The 15913-nt window shown below is 32.7% G+C and overlaps 1 protein-coding gene across 1 annotated transcript in view; it reads left to right on the top strand.

Moving 5' to 3' along the window:
• Positions 1-11015: 11015 nt before the first annotated feature.
• The window catches only part of LOC124435885 (NACHT, LRR and PYD domains-containing protein 3-like), a 33855-nt gene continuing 28957 nt past the window's right edge, over positions 11016-15913 (top strand). Inside the window, exons 1-2 of the mRNA XM_046985819.1 lie at positions 11016-13207; positions 13416-14491. Of these exons, the coding sequence (XP_046841775.1) occupies positions 11016-13207; positions 13416-14491 (3268 nt within the window). The remainder of the gene's footprint in view (positions 13208-13415; positions 14492-15913) is intronic.

The raw sequence follows: 15913 nt of genomic DNA, 5'->3' as shown, positions 1-15913 counted from the left end.
GCTGGATCTATTAATTGTTTTCTATGCCTTTTATCTGCTATCGTCGACACGAACAAAAAATAATCTCTCCACTCTGCCAAAAGGTTATTATTTATTGCATTTCAGCGAATTAAATGTTTCAAACCCGCATTGCATTTTTGGCAAAAATAATTGCTTGGTTGATTTTTATTGTTTCAACAGTACTTATGAAATTTTTGAGTTATTCGACTTTAAAACATTGTTTCACTGAGCTCGTTTTTAATACTATGGATGATTGCCAGTACTATTCGACACACTATGATTAATATAATGATATTTGATGTATGTTCCCATCGTCTAGAAGTTTTACCTTGTTCATTAATAATTTTTACAACTTTCGAAAGTATATTTTCGAGCTAGTGTGAAATAAAAATATTTTAACGTAACAATTAATGCAACTCTTATATTGTTTATGGCTCTTATCATTGGATAGAAGAGAGTCATGCGTTGCCTTAATGGGGGAAAAAATGTCAGATTGGCGTGTGGCGAAATTTCCAAACGGGGAGAGTTGATACGGTAGAGAAAATTGCCAAAGTATTTTTATCAAAACTGTGTACTTGGTTAAAACAAAACCATAACAGAATGTCTTAAAAATAAAGTAGACTTCAATGTACGTTTTGCAACAACCAAAACCAGCACAAAACGTTTAATCCCTCAAATGAATAAAATGGACTAATATATATTTAGGGTAAAATAATGCCTTCTCAGAAAAAAAGAAGATTAAGTTGAAAAACTGTTTGCAAAATACTATTGATAAACCACACCTAAATGTTGTATGATGAACATGGGATATGATGTACTTGGATGAGATGATATACTGCCAGAGAATGATTTAACACTAAGTTGGGTTCAATTCACGAGTGCTTGGGTAAAGCTGATAACATTGAATTTTTCAAAAACAAAAATAGATAATTCAAAAAAAGCCTAACATACTATGTAATGTGAGTTTAAGTTGGAATTCTTGTATCTTCAACCACATACATATCTCGCAACAATTGGCAACATGCATATCTATGCTGGACAAAAAATCGATTTTGATTAAAATAGTCATTTTCTATTTCATTGTTGGCCTCTAAAGATATTTCGATAGTGGGATCCGCATAATGCCTTTCTTTTGCTAATGATATTCAGTTGCAGCTCTTCATTTTATTTTTAACAGCTACAAAATGTTGCAAACTGTTTTTCTCCCAGTCTGCCAGAAAATTTCCCGAAAATTTAATTCTTTCATACATACACAATCATTTGCACATTCATACGTCAACTTGACTTTGAAAAGGTTATTCTTAAAATAATCATTACTCTAGGTTTTCTTAAAAACAGACATCTGTTTTTTGAAACAGCCATCACTTAAAAAGGGGTATCTTTTGATTCCCATGTCTCGTAAGTCTACTTTTACAGGTTTTTGTTTGCCAACATCTCCATTTATATGTAATGAAAATACCAAAAAATTCTCCTCACTACACTGTCTTTTAATCTTTGTTCTTTATTAAGAAGTTTTAATTTAGAATTGGAATTGCACCGTGAGATTTGCAATCGTAAGTTGACATAAAGGTCACAGGTTTGCTTATACTTCTGACATTTTTTTTGGAAAAAGTTTTAAGTCGGTGAAAGTAACTGTTCATTTCTGTCCACAAAAATCCTGTACTTTATCTTCCTTTACCTGGTGGTCATACCCATGATCAGCTTTCTATGATGGATACTTTAGTTTTGCTCTGCTCTAAATGCTTTGTGAGTTTTTTTCGGGCTTACTAAGAGTACTATGTTGAAGGGCAGTTTTACGTCATGTTCCATTGTATTCAAATAACTTCATCGACAACCACCCTCATTAGCTCACATGTTTTGCAAAAACATATTTTCTTGACAATATTTAGTCCTTCAAGACGTAATGTGGAATTCTTCCAAAAAAAATACAATACGAGTTCATTGCTATTATGGTGTCTCTCCACAAATCAAGATTGAGGAGCGATTGATTTTCAAAGAATAAAATGCGTAACATGTTGCTTGTGTTGACAGAGAGAGCTGCAGAAGGAAGAGCAAAACCATCAAACATACGACAATCTGTTTATAATTGTGCGTTCACTACTTCTTTCTTCTGTTTTTGAAATTTTATACTATTCAAAATTTACAAAGTCATGAAAATTAAGATTTAAGATTTTTTAGAAGTATATTCAAACTCCCTAGAGCTGGTGTAAAGGTGTAACAGCGTGCTTTGTTTCGATCATAGACAATTTGTCTGTAACTATTTTCCCATAATGCATCCGCAGTCCAATGCACGTAATTTTACAAATGTAAAAAAAATTTGTAAAGAAAATTTCGAAAGTTTTGAAGACGCAAATATAATGAAACAAAAAATGAAAACATGCAATACTGTGAGTCAAAGGAAGAACACTTGGAAAACAGTTTTATTAACCCAAAGACACCAATTCAAAAGGTTTATTTCGACAGCAAGTTCTTGCAAAACAGCGAAGATGAGAAAGCTCGTTTTTGGCGAAAACTATGCCATACATTAAACATTTTTCTAACCTCGTTTACTTGTTATTTACCGAAAAATATCAGTAAAGACCTTAAAGCTTGGTTAAAGAGGTATGGTCACTGACAATGTAAAGGCAGAATTCTTATTTTGCAACCAATGTGGTTCAATAAAAAATAAAATACTCTGGCTGGAGACAACTTAGCATTGAAAAATATATTTTTTCTATGAGATGTACGTGCAACACGACTGACATGAAAAATATCAACTGATGAAATGTTTCATCGTTGAAAAGAATGGGTTTCCAATCTAAATTAAAGGCGGTTATAAAAGAAACTAATGTCTCATAAATTGATTTTTTTATTCAATTTACTTAAAGATGATGTAACTGACGGTGTAACTGAGTAGGGACTATATTTCAAAGTGTCAGCTCACTATTTCCATAGCTTACTATTCTCAGCTCACTATGTCGATACATAGTGCGAATTCACTATCTGCTTTGTTGGCATCAAAAAAATTCATACAAGAAAAAATTGTCAAAAAGTTGAAAAGCAAACGTATATAGTGCCTGAAAAGGCCATTGGAAATGAAGTTTTGTAACCTTTTACTCTGTGCTCTGCTGCATAGAGCAGTGGCAGAAATCTTGGGGTGCTTGTGTTAGTGGGAAGGGTGGGCTGATGTAAAAGCCTGAACATTTTTACTTCTTGGAATCAAATACGGCTTTATCATAAAAACTTTAAGGCTCGGATGATAAAAAAGGGTTTCAAGAATTTTATACATTTGCAGCCTGCATTTTAAAATGAAAAATTTCTCAAGCAACGTTGTGGCAGTGACTGCGTTAGATTTGCTGACGTTTTAATATATCGTGACTTGATTCGCGAAAAACACGCGAGGATCAAGCAATTTTATTAAGAATAATTAACTCAAGCGTTAATTTTTACAAACATTTGAAAGTAAAGTCTGTATCTTAGTAAGCAAGGATTTAGGAGCAGCCAGAAGTGAAGATCTAGATCAAGAGTTTAAGCGTACGTAGGTAAGTAGTTTCTTCTTCTTCAAACTATATAGCTACGTGTACCGTATATAAGGCTATCACTTCGGTTATTTGCTGTCATTTTCTATAATTGCTGCCAAATACCTACAACTTACATAAATAATGCCAAATAAATGAAAAGGAAAGAATGAAGAATTTTAGTCCAAAGTTTTTTATTGAAGAAAGTTTCAAACCATACGGGCTTACAGGTCATTTTATATATTGAAACATTTATAGACTGTGCGTTTAAACAATCTGATGCTATACACGATAATCATTCAAGTATGGAATAGATATTTGTGGTATGTTCGCTCTGTATTGATTTCGACTCATAGTAATATTTCGTATCACCATAAAAAAATACATTTTCCATGATTCAAAAGAAGTCGAATCTTTAAACATTACTATAAGATGATTCAGCTTTGTTACACGTTACACACTTGTCTTAAAAAATGTAGCACGTTTTTACAAACTATTTCATTACTCATACAATATACACTATAAATACACAGAGAATCTTTGTTAAATATTTAATCAGGTATGGTGTAAGTATTCGTGGTATGTATGATATATTTGTATAATTAAAACAAAGTCTGTTTACTAGTCGTGGATTAAGAGCCGTGGATTATGGAACGTGGATCACGGGTCATGGATTGATAGAAAAACTTAGCTCAACTTAACTACGTAACCAAAGAGTTTTAATAAGGTTGATGCTTAGTTAACACAAAGTCTTTCAGCCCGGCGCACATTAGAGCTCTCGGCTGAGCTGAACGTCACTCGTAGCTCTTGGCGTAAGCTATTCCTTAAGTTAGTGGTGTCATTTTTGGGTTGAGATAAAATGCGGATGCGGATGAGCGGACGGACAGGCGGTGGATGGGCGAATAAAAAAAATAAATTGCGGATTGCGGACAAAAACAATAAAATGCGGATTGCGGACGAAAAAAATAAAATGCTGATTTCCCTCAAAAAGAATAAAATTCGGATTGCCGTTTCAAACATCGCTTTCAAACGTCGTGTTGTGTTGACTTATCATCTTTTTAATAACATGTTGTGAAAGGCTTTGATTAAATGCTTGTAAAATGCACGAGTAGGTTATGCATGTCGAAGTAATATACTTTTCGCTATTTGTGTAACAAGTATAAATATAAGTTCTATTTGTATTCGATACGTGTGTTATAATTTTTTACATGTAGAGTTTATAATTTCAAGTCTAAAGAAACAACAATGCTCTCCAAACGAACAAAATATTTAGCATTTTAATTATTGATGTATAGTTTATTATGCTTTCTTTATGAGAGAAGCAATTTAGACACGACATTAATCTTTAGTTTGTGAACACGCAACTCTTGAATTATTATAGCGGTACACCGTACTCTCAGTGGCGTATCTAGGGAAAAATTTTGGTCACGCTATTGTATGCAGAGCCACGCTCTATGACGTTATGATTTCAATCATACGTATAGTAAGACATACATACTTTATTGAAGTTAATTGTACAAATTTTAAAATACGAACAAGCAACATGAAAGTTTTTAGCAAATCCATATTAAAATTTCATTCTCAGATTAAGATCCCAACTTTATCATCACTTTAGTGGCCATGACTTTACATGCAGCTATTAAGGTCAACCGCACTAAACTTAAGGTAACTTTTATTTTTTTTACTTTATACATGATAATGAATGACATTATGTTAAAGAAGAATGTATAAGTATAACTGACCTCAAAACTTTTAATAATAATACCATAAAATAAAGCCATAAAATAATAATACAACCACAGGTTTCAATTTTTGAACGGTCACAATATTCTATCGTCACATTTTTTTGAGTTTAAAATCAAAACATTTATAAACCTTCAAACATTTTCAACTCTTTTAAAATAACACTCTTGAGCTAATTATTTATAACTTTGCATTACCATGAGTGGGAAGCTTAGTCCAAATACAGTGATAATTAACATTATCTTTGCACTTTCTGGTAAAAAGACAAATAGCACAAATAGCTTGCAAAAAACCTTAAAAGGTGTACTAAAAATGCAGCTTTATACAACAAAATCAGTGTGCGAGTTAAAGGATATTTTGTTTACAGCAATTCTATAGCACCATTAAAATGAGCAGAAATAGTAAAGATAACATTATACGTTTTTACACTGATATAGCAACTCAATTCTTTCTGTCAAAACTAACATAAACAAACCGAAACTGCCATTCTGAAAAGGCAATACTTTTTAATAGAACAAATAAGACACAATTATTCTTTTCCGGGTGCTTTAGTCAACTCCAAGTTACTCAAAAAAACTGCAACTATCGATATCATTTTAAAGTTTATCAAGTATCATCATGTTTAGACTATAAATGAATATACTTAGAATGGCTAGGTAAGATTCCTGTGAAATGTTCATAATTTTCAAATAATTATACAAACAATGCAACCAGGTTTTTGTAAAGTGAAACCATGCACAATTTCAAGAAATTTACAAACATTGCCTTTATGAAAACTGTCATAAAACTCATTATGCACTTTGTATGCAAACTATTGACCAGACAATAAATTTCAATCGGCATTTTTATAGTTTACCTATACCCCTTCATTATACGCTTGAATATGCAAAAAGCCTGCCTAAATTGTAAAAGAAATGTACACAAGGTGCAATACCATAAATATTCATTGCAAAAGTCTTTAACTTAAAGAGAAATGTGGATTCAGACTTCATGCAATGTTGCAATGTCATGCTTTTCTAATCTGAGAGTGTCTGCGTCCATTATGTTGAAGTACCACAAATACTCGAAACGCGGTAATAAAACATAGCCTGCTATGAAAAGTACAATAGAGTTTATCTTTCTTCGCAAAAAATAACAGCAAATGCAAGGAGTTCTTGCTAATATAGAACTATGTATATATCACCAATATGTTTGGGCTTTAAATAATTCATTGTTCGTGAGCTTGTCGAATGGAGAAAAGATCGTCTTTCAGGAAGCCATAGCTGTAAATCTCACCTCAACATCTGTAAACGTAAGTAAAATACTAGCGTGGGTCTGTGAATCCGTTGCAAACATGCTAAATATACTTAGTTTGTGCCGATTCTTAACTTGAAGGCTCCAGTCGGGCTTTATAAAACGAGCGCAAATAGATGATCTAAATCTGCGAGTTTGAGCATGCTTAACTGACATTAGCCAATTATATTAGGATTAATTTTTCTATAAAATGTATAGTATGGTCGGGCTGAATTTTGAGAGCCCGACAAGCTGCGAAAAGCATGGAACGGCACACTGTTGCTACGTAACCAGGGGCGGATCTAGAGTATGTCAAATCTGTCACGCAACTTTTGTTTGAAATTCAAAAATTACCTATTCATATTAATTAATAATTCATTAATTATTCTTACTTTATTGTCGCATTTACTTCGTGATAAAAATCCAGCTTTATTTATTATTGAAAACTAATGACTAATCCAATGAATATCTCGTTGGTAACCAGATCAGTTGAATTTTAATTGACCTGGAACAACCGACCGATAAGCGGGGTGGCTTGACTGGTTCGACGGATAAATGAGTCTATGACCGTCAAAAACGCTTATTTTATTGGTCAATAGCCAGATCAGTGGACAGTCTGGAATGGTCTCGACTGAGAAGAGGGGTGGCCGGACGTATAAAGGAGTCCAATTGCTATCTTACAATTGGTTCATTTGAATTTTGTTTTATTGTGATTGGTTTGACGGATTTCGACTGATAGCCAACTGAACTAACATAGTCAAGCTCACTGTCTGAATTGAATGTTTGATTGTTTCATAGTAATTTTTATAAGCATGATAGAAACTAAACTACAATCAGATGGAATTTATGGAAATCTTTAACAAATTCATATATTGACATGAATGCTGCTGTCCAAACTGTGAAATTTTTCAAGAGGGTGAAAAAGTTATGGATAAATTATAAATGCTTGCCAAAAACGATCTCGCGAGCGACATTTCAGTCATTGATGTTCAAAAGAAAGCTAACATTGTTTTGAGTTTGATCAACAGAAATTTACATCCAAAATCGTAAGTAAAGGACAAGTGAAGTGTATGCATGAATGTAATATATCAAAGTCAATTTGTGCGAGTGTGTGATGCGATTTATGTCAATATGGCGTATGGTAAGCAGATTGATGCTCTAAAATTGTTGTTGACGAAGGACTTTTAGCTACGATTTCTTTAGTGCTTGGGGAATCGTGACCGTTATATGGCAACGAAATCCTACATTCCTGCAAATATATTTCAATGGAAAAAAATCTGTAGCCAAAAGGCGCCATACTATTATTTACTTTATCATAAACAAATGTTTGGGGCTTTTCAGTTTATGATCATTGATCATTCAATCATTGGACAGTTATACTACATATTGTTTAAGATTTGAGAAAACCAACATTGATCACATGAGAAGCTGTTTGCTATAACCTGTCATTTTGAGTCTTCTGATCCATGAAGCTTTTTATTTTGACAATTTGACTGGAATGTTATTAAACCCGAGTATTTCACATACATGAAATGTTGTCCCATGTCAAATATTGTCCACTTTTCTAACTGAACACCTCACGTTGAGATGTAAAGGTGTGTTAATCTCCGGCTCATACCAGATTGTTTGCCATAAATTCCAAAGGGCTATTGATGTATGAAAAGCATTTTCTATAAAGTAAAAATGTCATTCTATGTATGCAGATAAACCTTGAAATTTGGTAAAACAGCAAAGTATTTTTATGAATGTTTTATGCAGTGCGGTGTTTGAAATTTAATGAGATATGATTCAGATTTATTGGAGAATGTTCAGGATTGAAAATCAGGTGACTCAACGGGATGAGTCACCTGATTTTTTCAGGTCCTGAGACGATTGCTTAAATTGTCCAGCTAAGTGCGAAGATCATATCTCATTTAAAGTATTTTTATGATCACTAGGTAATTTTTCTGATGATCATTATAATTTCTAAACTAAATTATTTCAGATTTACATTTAAACGAGCTTTGATCGTATGAAAAATAAACAGTAAGCATGACACACGAACCAATTTTAACATTCATGTAATTATATAATTAAAGACATGTTGGTACATTCTGTTTTGTATTTGCAAATACAATGCTACTAGTGATTGCTATATAGCACATCTTGCATATACTTACAGAAGATAATAGTCTAGTGAAATGCCTAATAAAAATTTACGGCATTAAGCTGTCCTTAACTGCAAATTTTCACTCTGATAATTTTATCTTAATCTTTGGCAGAAAAAAAATTTGATTTTTTTCTTAAAAAGTGAATTTGCTGGCACTGATGTGGAGATGGATAAAGGGCTACAATAAACTTGCATGGTATAAAGTCTGAGCTTTTCTATATCTATGAACTGTCTTTTGTAGTACCAAATTTCTAACTTAACTCAATACATAGAGGTTTGAATGGGGGTCTCTAGGGGGGTCTATGCCTGACAACTGGGTAGAAATTTTTAAAGACTATATCTGTTTTTGAATAGCATTATTGTAAAATAAATTTTACGTTCCTAGACATGCTAATGAGCCATATATTTGGCATGATAATGAGCCTAACTATTTGGCAAAACATTCAAGTATTGTTCACTTCATTTTTTTTTTGGAAAAAACGTAAGCAAAATGTGTTGTTTTTACGCAAAAACGATGCCCACAAAGTACATTTTGTGTTGCTCTAAAACGGTGAAAATGGCATTTTCAAGGCTCTGAAATTCAAACTTTCTCAGGGGAAGAATGCCTCACACCCCCCCAGGTGCCAAGCGCCTCCGACGTTTTATGACTGATGTTTGAAAAATTCTAGATTCGCCCCTGTACGTAACTGCTCACTAAATGCACATTTTGAGCCTAATTTAACCAAAATCACTATTTAAAGATTTGGATCATCCTCTAACCATCCCCAATAAATTGATTTAAGCTGTTTTGAAATTCAAACTCAATTGTTTTAAATTTTTAGTCGAGCAAATTTTTTCTTCTGATGGAATTGAATTTTTTGTCAGGCTGAGCCCGACCAGCGTAACAACTAGATACTTCTAGATGCGTACTCTACCAAAATATCCAAACTTGATTTACTACTTTTACTCTTTCGACGCGTGTTGAATAAACATTACAGCCTCTGTTACTTATTTATAGTCTGCAAACTGAATAGATTATATCTTATACTTTCTCACGAATGGAAACTTCCTTTTCTTGATGAGCTGTGAAAAGCACAAATTACAAAGAATATAATTACACAGAAGTAACTCTTGAAAATAGTCATTAAATTACATACACTCGAGTTCAAATCTCGTCCAAGTCACAAGTTTTTTATGTGCATACGAAGATCGTGTTAGGATTAATATTACATACACTCGAGTTTGTTATTTACTAATGACAGGAAGAATTAGGGAGCGTATCTTAATATTACTTTTACTTGACATTTGAACATCGCTTAGCAATATAAAGTTTAAATCCGTCAAGGTAGAATTTGTCCGATGTTTTCATCAAGAACGCCGTCCGATTGATTTATCTGACATAGAAGCCACGTATGCTGATGTAGTGATATCTGATGATTGAACGCCAGTAAGAGAAGCAAATTTATTGTTAGCAAATGCCACAAAAGTTTTAACACATGTGATATATAGTTGATTAATTAAACTAATACATGCTTCGTATTGCCAAGCGATGATTAAATGTCAAGTAAAAGTAATGTTAAGATACGCTGTCAAATTCTTTCTGTCATTAGTAAATATCAATCTCGAGTGTATTTAATATTTATCCTAACGTGGTCTTTATATCCACATAAAAACATGTGACTTGGACCAGATTTGAACTCCAGTGTGTGTAATTTAATAACTATTTGCAAGAGTTACTTATATGTAATCTTGAAAATATTTTTTTAAAGTTCTTAGTAGTTTTCCGTTATTGTAATAAACCATATTTTGTATAGAAACAAGTACATTATATTCTTTGTAATTTGTGCTTTCCAATTTACTTTTCTAAACTGTCTAAAAAGAGTTCACTTTCTATCACTGCTTTCTATAACGAATTTTGCTTAACTTTTTTAAATACACGCGGGAACGTCATATTCGTCCAAGTCTTCCGCGATGTCTCACGACGCCGTTGTCGGATAAAACGTAGTTTCTTAAGCCCTCTATTGTCTTAATTGCACTCGAAGGCATGTTAAATATTACACCATAAATTTGTAGTCACCCAGCACTGAAAAGCAGGGCTAAGCCGTGCAAATTAGTTTATTAACAGATTACACCGTTTTATGCATACTAGATAAGCTCACATTATGATGCTAACACATATACGATAGACTCTTGATGGGATTGTGGATAATGTTTATTTTTTTAAAAAACTATTGTATATGAATAGGTGGTTTTTCAAAGAAGTTAAATGCAGTTGAAACTTGAACGTTAAAGAACAAAGCTGTCCCACGACCAATCGATATCTTTTTCAAATTTTTTTTGGGAACATCGTTTTCATTATTTCAAAGGATACGAAAATGGAAAAATGTCTTGAATATATACCATGGAAGAGTTTTCCCTTGTTTGAAAGAATAGTACTTAGTTTGTTTGGTATGTTTGGTGCCGTTGGTGTTGGTATTTCAATTAATTTACATGGAGACACTTTATTCATTTGTTACAACGAGATAATATCAGAGACTAAAGAATTTTCTCTTTTAAAGAAGGTTGAATCGACTTGCTTGATACAGTACAAAAAGGAATCAACTTTTAACTATCCTATTATCCCTGTAGTCTGTTTGAATTTTGGCACTGTCTTAATGCTGAGTCTTGTCTATGGATATTTAGTAAAGCGTCGAATTAAAAAATATGATGGGTTCAATCCAAAAAGGAACAGCAATGAATATAATGAATATCTACTCTCAAAATATTACCATCATGATTCTATGTCTGATGTTTGTAATGGCTGTGCTTTCATGTTTTTCTTTTACATCGCTTATTTGATTGCTCGTCTTGTTTTGTTGTCTATATTTGCTGTTATATTTTTCTCAAGTAAATATCCCATCGAATACTCTTGTTATTGGCCTCCCAGTCTTCCCACTTCATACAACGTAACAACACTTAGTTGCACAAATTCTAACGGTGGTAAAAGTGAAAATTTAGTCCTGGTTATTGCATCTGTTGATGTCATTGTCATGACAATAACAACTGTAGAGTTATGTTACCTGGCGTATGCTTCTTTCAGTGACAATTCATTTACAAAAGACAGAGAATTTTGTACTGTTTACTTAATGAAAAAACGTGAAGTTATTAGAAAATGGTTGGAAAAGATCAAAAATGATTTTTACACGTACAGAATATTTGAAATACGCGACGACTATGGTGATGATGAAAACTATTGGAGAAAGTTCGATGACATATATGTCAACGTTATAATGCAAGCTGAAAGACAGCTAGAAAATGCTTATCCAGAAACATTCAAGAGGCACGAAATATTTAATTGTCATCTTAAAATTCACGAAGATGCTAAAAAACTGACGAAAGTGACAGAAATTTTCAAACCAAGTTGGAAAAAAACAGAGCAATCGTTTCCGCGATCTATTTTGGTTATTGGAAGGCCAGGAATTGGTAAAACTATGTTGGCAAAAAAACTTATATATGAATGGAAAAAGAGTTCAGATGAATTTTGGAATGATAAACTCGCGCTTCTAATTCGTTGTCGTACAATTGCATACGATAATCTTATTACTATCAAAGATATGCTGAGTAATTGTGATGGATTGTCGAATGAACAGTTTGCACAAATCTATGATTTTATTCAGTCAAATCCTGATAGAATTATTCTTATTTTTGACGGGCTTGATGAGCTCCCTCTGAACAATGAACGTCTTAGAACTGATGGCTCAGTGTGTGCTGATGCAAAATTGCCAGCATTTACCTTGTTAAGTATGCTAGTCGAAAATATATTGCTCCGTAATGCCACAGTTCTAATAACATCACGACCCACAGCTGAATTTGCATTTAAGTCTTTAAAGTTTGACAGAACTGTAGAGATCTTGGGTTTTTTCGAGGACCAAATTATCGAATACGTCGACAGGTTTTGTGGAGAAGATAAAAACACTATGGAGCTGATTTTAAATTATATCAAAAGTTCTCACGAACTGCGTAGTTTGTGTTATATTCCTGTCAACACTTACATCATCTGTCTAACGTTGAAAGAATGTTTTATCAATAACTCAAAGGATATTCCAAAAACTACCACTGAATTGTACAAAAGAGCAGTGAAAATCTTACTATGGCGTCACCATCCGCGTTGTAAAGCTGGATTCATCCCCAAACCTAACAGAGGTTATCTTATCAAAGATTTACCTAAAGAACTTGGGGAGGACATACAAAAAATGAAAAGCCTAGCAAAAAAAGGAATTGACGCAGGGAAATTGATTTTTGATGAACCTAGTCTAGCTGAGTTTCCTAACTTGGCCAACTGTGGCCTATTTCATCAGATACCAGATAAACGACGTGATCTTTACTGTTTTTTACATTTGACACTTCAAGAATTTTTGGCTGCCTGGTTTATTATTGGTGACTTGCAAAACGTTGGAAAGTTTTTGGACGATCATGTTAAAGATCCTAAGTGGCATCTAGTGATAGAGTTTATTGCTGGTTTAATGGGGGACGTTAAGAGAAAAGGAAACATCATGGATATCCAAGCTGTAAATGATGTTGAAGAAAGGTATGATTTTGAATTAAAGATTTCTTTCATGAGCGATTAATTATGCTGTCTACAATAATCAACATTTTTTGCACATTGCTTTAAAAAATACATAGTTTTTCATTTGCTTTTCAATTGCTTTTCAATTGCCATAAAAAGTTCAGTTGGCAAGGAAATTTTTTCAAGAGCACTTTAAAAGAAATTTTTTACATATTTTTTACGTTTGTAGACTTAAAACGTGGATCACTCAGCTGACTCTTAACGAAAGAAATCAAACACTCGGTTTACTAGGTGTCAAGTGCTTGTACGAGCTGCAAGACAGAAATATAATTAAATCAGCTTGCAAGGCACTAGAGAGTGCCGTGTCAAGTAGTTGTAGAAGAATAACTATTGCTAATGTTTCATTTACACCTGTTGATTCTAACTCACTTTTTGAATTTTTATCAGAATGCATACACATAACTAAACTCAGGTTTAGTTTTTGCAAGTTCCTTGATAATCATAGCTGTCTTAGAATGAAGCTTTTTTTGTCAAACATGATAGCCAGTGACTTAATTTCTTTACAGTTTTTATCGTGTAAGCTTAATTATCATTTTTGGAAGTATCTTAGTGAAGCTTTGAAGAGTGAGAAGTGTAAGCTTACTGAATTGTGCATAAATGGTGACAAACTAACAGATGAATGTGCAAAATATATTAGCGAAGCTTTGATAAACGAGAACTGTAAGCTAGTTAAATTAATTATTTATGATAACGAGCTAACTGATCAAGGCTTGAAAGATCTTAGTAAAGCTTTGAAAAGTGATCTATGTAAACTTAATACATTAAATATAAGTGATAACGAAGTAACAGATGAAGGTGCAAAGTATGTGAGTGAAGCCTTAAAAACAAAACATTGTAAACTTAATAAATTAGATATAAGTAACAACAAACTAACAGATAAAGGTGCAAAAGATATTTTTCAAGCCATTAAAAATGACAATTGTAATCTAACTGAATTGCATATATGTGATAGCAAATTGTCAGATCAGGTTGTAGAAGAACTTGGAATAGCTTTAGAAAGTGGGAAATGTAAACTTACCAAATTGTTTCTCAGTAAAAACAAAATAACCAGCGAAGGTGTCAAGCATCTTTGTAAAGCTTTAAAAAGTGCAAATTGCCAACTAACAGACTTGTATATTAGTGAGAACAACATAGCTGATAATGGTGCAAAATATCTTAGTGAAGCGTTGCAAAGTGAAAATTGTAAATTAATTGAGTTGTGCATTAGTGTAAATTCACTTCAAGATAAAGGAGCAAAATATCTTAGTGAAGCTTTAAAAAATGAAAATTGTAAACTGTTAAAATTGAATATTCGTCATAACAATTTGACAGATCAATTTGCTCAATATCTTTGCGTTGTTTTTAATAATGAGAAGTTCAAGCTTTTTACGTAAATTTCCTATCACGCATGTAGGACTGCAATAGTCACTGAAAATGACTTGGTTTGTCAATTAAATAAATGGTGGTATATGAATAGTTGGTCAATAAGGTGGGATGTAATCCGTATAGATTGGCGAAACTTTGAGACATTTATTCACCAGAATCAGGGAACATACCACAACAGACAAAATCATATCTACCGACAACCTCTTAAATTTCATTCATTTAAAACAAACTATTTCCCTTATGCTTCAAAATCATAGACACCGCAGACACCTTGATCATTCTTTCTTAATACCAAAGAAGCACTCCACATTAGCAAAACTAACTCTGACCTCAATGTTCAACACAATATTTAGTTTGTAACACGCTCCCAATTTATTTATCTCTTTTCCTTATTATAGTTATAATTTATACATATCTATATATTTATGTTACTTTATCATGTTATTTTTATGTAAACTTTGTATTATTTATGCAATTAATCACTGATAATGAAGATGGCATCATGAGATGTCGAAACATGTCTATTTTTTATAGTGCAGTTAATTTTGTTTTTTAGTACGTTCAATGGAAAAATTTCAATTCTGTGATTTTCTAAATTTTTTGATTTTGTAATAACTTTAATAATGATAGATTTGTTTCAGTGAGCAAACAAACTCAATAATTTGTTATTGGTTAGTAATTTGGCTTCGACATTATAATATAGCTTTATTGTATGAAAAAATTTTTTATTTTCCTGACGTCTGGAGTTTCATTGAAATAATGAACTTTTCTAAAGACAAGCTGCAGCATTTCCCCGGCTTTGTATATTGGACCATGTTTAAGCTCTGTTCCGTTTATGATAAGTTTTTGATCTCTTTCTAATAGTTATACCTGGCCTACCTTTTGCTCTATTGAATTCAACTATATTAATAAATATTTTCTCCGTTCCGAAGGGGTGATAATCGAATAGCATATATACCATCATCATTGAGTACGGACTTTCGTTAAATCCCAAAAATTCAGGTATATGATGGTGCTTCATTTGAAATTGTAGTTTTGCTTCTCTAAGGAATCTATCCTTGGCAATTGAACATTAACTCCTATAAGCTTCTTAATGATAGGAGTTTTATCTGCATTGTACATTCCTCGGTGTATAGATCTATTACTACCACTACCAATCTCAAGCATATTTTGCACCAAACTTCAGCTGAAAGTAGGCAAACCATGGTCAAATTTTTTGTTTATAAGAGATGGAAGTTCAAAGCTTCCCAGCACCGGCATTTGTAAATAATACGCTTAGAAACGCAAACACTAATTTTTTCT

The sequence above is a fragment of the Xenia sp. Carnegie-2017 genome, unplaced genomic scaffold (assembly GCF_021976095.1).
Source record: "Xenia sp. Carnegie-2017 unplaced genomic scaffold, XeniaSp_v1 HiC_scaffold_16, whole genome shotgun sequence".
NCBI lineage: Eukaryota > Metazoa > Cnidaria > Anthozoa > Malacalcyonacea > Xeniidae > Xenia > Xenia sp. Carnegie-2017.
Note: the sequence above shows the minus strand (reverse complement) of the source record. Positions and strands in the feature narration are given on the sequence as shown.